The sequence below is a fragment of the Camponotus vicinus genome, unplaced genomic scaffold, assembly GCF_025532165.1.
Source record: "Camponotus vicinus isolate PSW18456_S1 unplaced genomic scaffold, iyCamVici1.0 SCAF_8, whole genome shotgun sequence".
NCBI classification, from domain to species: Eukaryota; Metazoa; Arthropoda; class Insecta; order Hymenoptera; family Formicidae; genus Camponotus; species Camponotus vicinus.
The window spans coordinates 2,393,302-2,398,293 of NW_028141980.1; the positions used below are offsets into that span (position 1 = coordinate 2,393,302).

A 4,992-nucleotide genomic window follows, 5' to 3' on the forward strand; every position below is an offset into this window, starting at 1 on the left:
ATAGCTCATTTTCGTTTGCATCATTTAATGCTAACTTGATTAATTTTCAAAATTGGCGATCTGGTCCATATTGTTTTAAAATACAAGGACAGATTTATTATCAAATTAATACAGCATTGTATGCTACACAAAATGAGAGTCCAATTTATGGTCAGCTTTTTATTGTTGATTCAAATGAAGCAATAAATTATCGTCTTAATCAAAATTCAAATTTAGATTGTGAAATCGTTCAAAATCTTGAATATATAATGCGGGACTGTAATGTGTTTGCTCATTCTTATCAAATGATGGGTGAAGAATTAAAAAATCAACAATTAGAAATGGAATCTGGTGAAAAATTACCGGAATTACAATTATTATTTACTTTAAAACCAGGTATGGATCGACGTCGATATAATGCTTAAAGAACTAATGAAGTTGCTGCTGTTTTTTATACGACTGCTGATGGAGAAATTCCAGATTCATATGTTATAATACGTAATAAAAATACTAAAACTTTGCAAAAAGTTAGTATTATGGATCCCAATGTTGAACCATGGATATATCCATTGTTTTATCCATTTGGTACTCAAGGATGGCATCGTCATTTAACAAAATTAAATAGTAATAGACGAATAACCAGGGGACAATATATTAAATATCGCATGGCCATTCGTGATGAATTTAATGTTTTTTTATTAGGTCGTCGTCTATTTCAACAGTGGCTCGTTGATAATTATGTAAAAATTGAAAAAGATAGAATTGATTATTGCAAAACTCATCAAAAAGAATTACGTGCTGAAACATATCAAGGTTTAAAAGATTACATACAAACTATGGCGAATAACTTAAGTGGACGTATTGGAAAAATGATTATACTTCCTTCTACGTTTATTGGGTCACCACGTAACATGTTACAACATTATCAAGATGCAATGGCAATTGTTAGTAAATTTGGTAAACCAGATCTTTTTATTACCATGACTTGTAATCCAAAATGGCGTGAAATTGAGGAAAATCTCTTGCCTGGTCAACAAGCTTGTGATAGGCCTGACATTTGTGCTCGTGTTTTTAACATTAAAAAAGATTATTTAATTGATTTGATTGTGAAACAAAAATTTTTTGGTGAAGTAGCAGCGTTTGTATATGTTATTGAATTTAAAAAACGCGGATTACCACATATTCATATATTAATTACATTAAAATATAATTTTAAAATAACAACACCACAAATTGTTGATAAATATATTTCTGCTGAAATTCCTGATCCCTATGAGAATCCAATTTTACATAATATAGTCATGAGACATATGATTCATGGACCTTGTGGCGATTGGTGTTTGGTAGATGGGCAGTGTTCGAAACATTATCCAAAACCTTATCTCAAAGAAACTAGAATGGATGAAGATGCTTATCCTTATTATCGTCGACGAAATAATGGTAAATGTTTTGAACGTCCTGGTAAATATATAGTTGATAATCGTTATGTTGTTCCATATTGTCCTACTTTATCAGTTATATTTAATTGTCATATTAATGTTGAAGTAGTTTCAAGTATTAAATCAGTTAAATATTTGTATAAATATATTTATAAAGGACATGATGCTGCTGCTATAACTATTGAACCAACAACACAAAACGTAATTATTGATCATGATGAGATACATAATTATATTGAAGCTCGTTATGTTGGACCTGTGGAAGCCACCTGGCGTATTTTTAGTAAAAAATTACAGGATAAAAGTCATGCTATAATACGTTTGCCAGTCCACCTTCCTAATGAACAAAATATTATAATTGAAAATGAATCTACTGAAGACGCAATGCTTACTGCTTTAAATCAAGTTACTATGTTAATAGACTATTTTTCATTGAACTCACGTGATGAAGAAGCAAGACAATATTTATATGTAGAAATTCCACGTTATTATACATTTAAAAAAGAAAAAATTAATGGTAAAAATGTATCATGTTGGGTCAAACGCAAAAGTCATTTTAATTGTGTAGGACGAATGTATTCTGTTAGTCCAACACAAACAGAATTATTTCATTTACGATTATTATTACTTACAGTAAAGGACGCTACAAGTTTTAATGATTTAAGAACTGTAAATGGACAATTTTATCAATCATTTTCAGAGACATGTTTAGCTTTAGGTCTAATCGAAGATGATGATGAATGGAAACAAGCTATGAATGAAGCTGTTGAATGGATGATGCCACGACAACTTCGTAGATTATTTGTTCGTATATTATTACACTGTCAGCCATTACAGCCAGAACAGTTATGGGAAAGTTTTAAAATAGCAATGTCAGAAGATTACATCCGACATTTTGGTATGTTACAAGGACAAAATAAAGCATATGAACAAATAAATAGTATACTTCGTGCTGAAGGTAAAAGTCTTGCCGATTTTCCACAAATGGAACAGTTAACAGAAAATAGTACAGAGGAAGATTACGTGACACTTGAAGAAGCTATGGAAATAGGTACCGAACAATACAAACAATTAAATGAGAAGCAAAAAGAAATAGTCGATTTTATATTAAATAGATTAGATAGTGATACTAATAATAATTATTGTTTTTATATCGATGGTCCGGGTGGATCAGGGAAAATATTTATATATACAACTATTTATTATTTAGCTAAAATTAAAAATAAACGCGTATGTACAATGGCTTTTACGGGCATTGCAGCGAGGTTATTACCTGCTGGAAGAACGATTCATAAAACGTTTGGATTACCAGTTCCATTATTTGCTGATTCATCATCTGCTATTAAAATCCAATCAAAAGAAGCTCAATATTTAAAAGAAACGGATATTTATATTTGGGATGAAGCACCAATGGCTCCACGATATGCTTTAGAGATTATGGATCGTACCTTGCGTGATATTATGAATAATGATTTACCTTTTGGTGGAAAAATTGTTATATTGGGTGGTGATTTTAGACAACTTCTCCCTATTAAAGTACGTGGCACTCGAAGTGAAATTGTGAATCTTTCTATCAAATTTAGTCCTATTTGGAAACATTTTGTAAATTATTCTTTGATACAAAATATGCGAGTTCTTCCAGAAGAAATTGAATTTGCAAAATTTTTATTAGATATGGGAGATGGTATATTAAATGATTCCAATGATAATATACAAATTCCTGAATGTTGCATAGCACCTATTAATGTTGATATTGTAGAAGATATATATGGTGATTTAATACGAAAAAAGGAATTTGATAAAATAACTAAATGTGCTATACTTTCTGCAAGAAATATTGATGTAGATGAAATCAATAAAAAAGTTGTAGAATTATTAGATATAACTGGTGAACGAATTTATACGAGTATAGATAGTACTGTAAATTGTGGTGACAATGATATTGGAGAAGCTTTGTTACCAGAATATCTAAATAGTTTATCTCCATCATCTCTTCCTCCTCATGAATTACGATTAAGACCAAATTGTATTATTATGTTGATCAGAAATCTTAGTATTAATGAAGGTCTTTGTAATGGTACTAGATTAATGATTATAGAACTTACTGATCATTTATTGAAGTGTAAAATTTTAACAGGTGATAAAACAGGAGATATTGTTTTTCTAAATCGCATAACATTATATTGAAAACGTTTATCCTTTTACTTTTTCAAGAAGGCAATTTCCTGTAAAATTAGCTTTTGCTATGACAATTAATAAATCACAAGGACAGACGTTTGATAGAGTAGGTCTTGATCTTCGCAAAGATATTTTTAATCATGGGCAACTTTATGTTGCTTTCTCACGAGTTCGTTCTTGGCAAGCATTAAAAGTTTTTCTAGGTAATCAAAGAGATAATGCTTGTGTCAAAAATTATGTGTATAAAGAATTATATTTCTAAACTTTAAAATATTAATTTATATGTATAGACAATTTTAGATATTTTAGATATTTTCATTTTTTATTTGATTTGATGTTTTATAAAAATATGTAATAAAAATATAGAAATATATAATAGAAAGATGCAAAATTTCTCTATTTTAAATTAAATTAATAATAAAATTTCAAATAAAAAAAGATTCATAAAAGATATAAATTTATAAGCATTTTTTCTCATAAAAGTTTAAAGTTCTTAGTAACAAGTTATAAATGTATGAAAAACGTAATTTTAAAAAAGAATATTATTTTTAGTTAAATGATACAACGTAATTCTAATTGATATTTAACAAATAAAATTAAAAAAAACAGAAATAATTTATAATCTTAAATATAATTATTTTTTTAAACATAATTAAAATTATATTTTTAGTGGTTTTAATTTAAAAAAATAAAAAATATATGAGAAATATATATATGTATATATATATACAGGGTGGCCCACGTAAAGTGTTACAAATTTATATTTCGGAAACGAAGCAATTTAGAGAAAAATATTTCAGACAAAAGTTGTATGGTTTCAACGGAGACATAAGATGATGTCATTAGTTTGACCTTGAAGAGTCACCTAAAGGTCACGTGAAGGTCACCTCCAACTTTTTAAATGGGACACCATATATGCTTTTACATATTCTCATCTCGAGAGCTTTCCAAAACACTATAATTAGGTTAATTTTCATTAAGTACTTTCCGAGTTATGAGGCTTAAAATCATTTCTTAATTTTACATAAACCGTAAAATATCTTGTAAAATATTCATTTTTCGATTATCTTACCTTAATACTTTTATGTACAAAATAATAAGAGGAATCAATTGGTGTAAAGAAAACACATAAAAAAGAAAAAAAACAACAATTATGTGAGCTACAAGAATATGTAAAAGCATATAGGATGTCCCATTTAAAAAGTTGGAGGTGACCTGCACGTGACCTTTAGGTGACTCTTCAAGGTCAAACTAATGACATCATCTTATGTCCCCCTTGAAACCATACAACTTTTGTCTGAAATATTTTTCTCTAAATTGCTTCGTTTCCGAAATACAAATTTGTAACACTTTACGTGGGCCACCCTGTATATATATATTATATATATTCCATGTT

General features: G+C 28.5%; 1 protein-coding gene across 1 annotated transcript; it reads left to right on the forward strand.

The window, feature by feature from the left end:
- The first annotated feature begins 287 nt into the window (after positions 1-287).
- Positions 288-3,605, forward strand: LOC145976279 (ATP-dependent DNA helicase Pif1-like). Its single transcript, XM_083107350.1, has 4 exons — positions 288-375; positions 1,279-1,419; positions 2,119-2,469; positions 2,680-3,605. Exons 1-4 carry the CDS (start codon positions 288-290, stop codon positions 3,603-3,605), a joined length of 1,506 nt encoding a protein of 501 aa, XP_082963476.1.
- Positions 3,606-4,992: the final 1,387 nt, after the last annotated feature.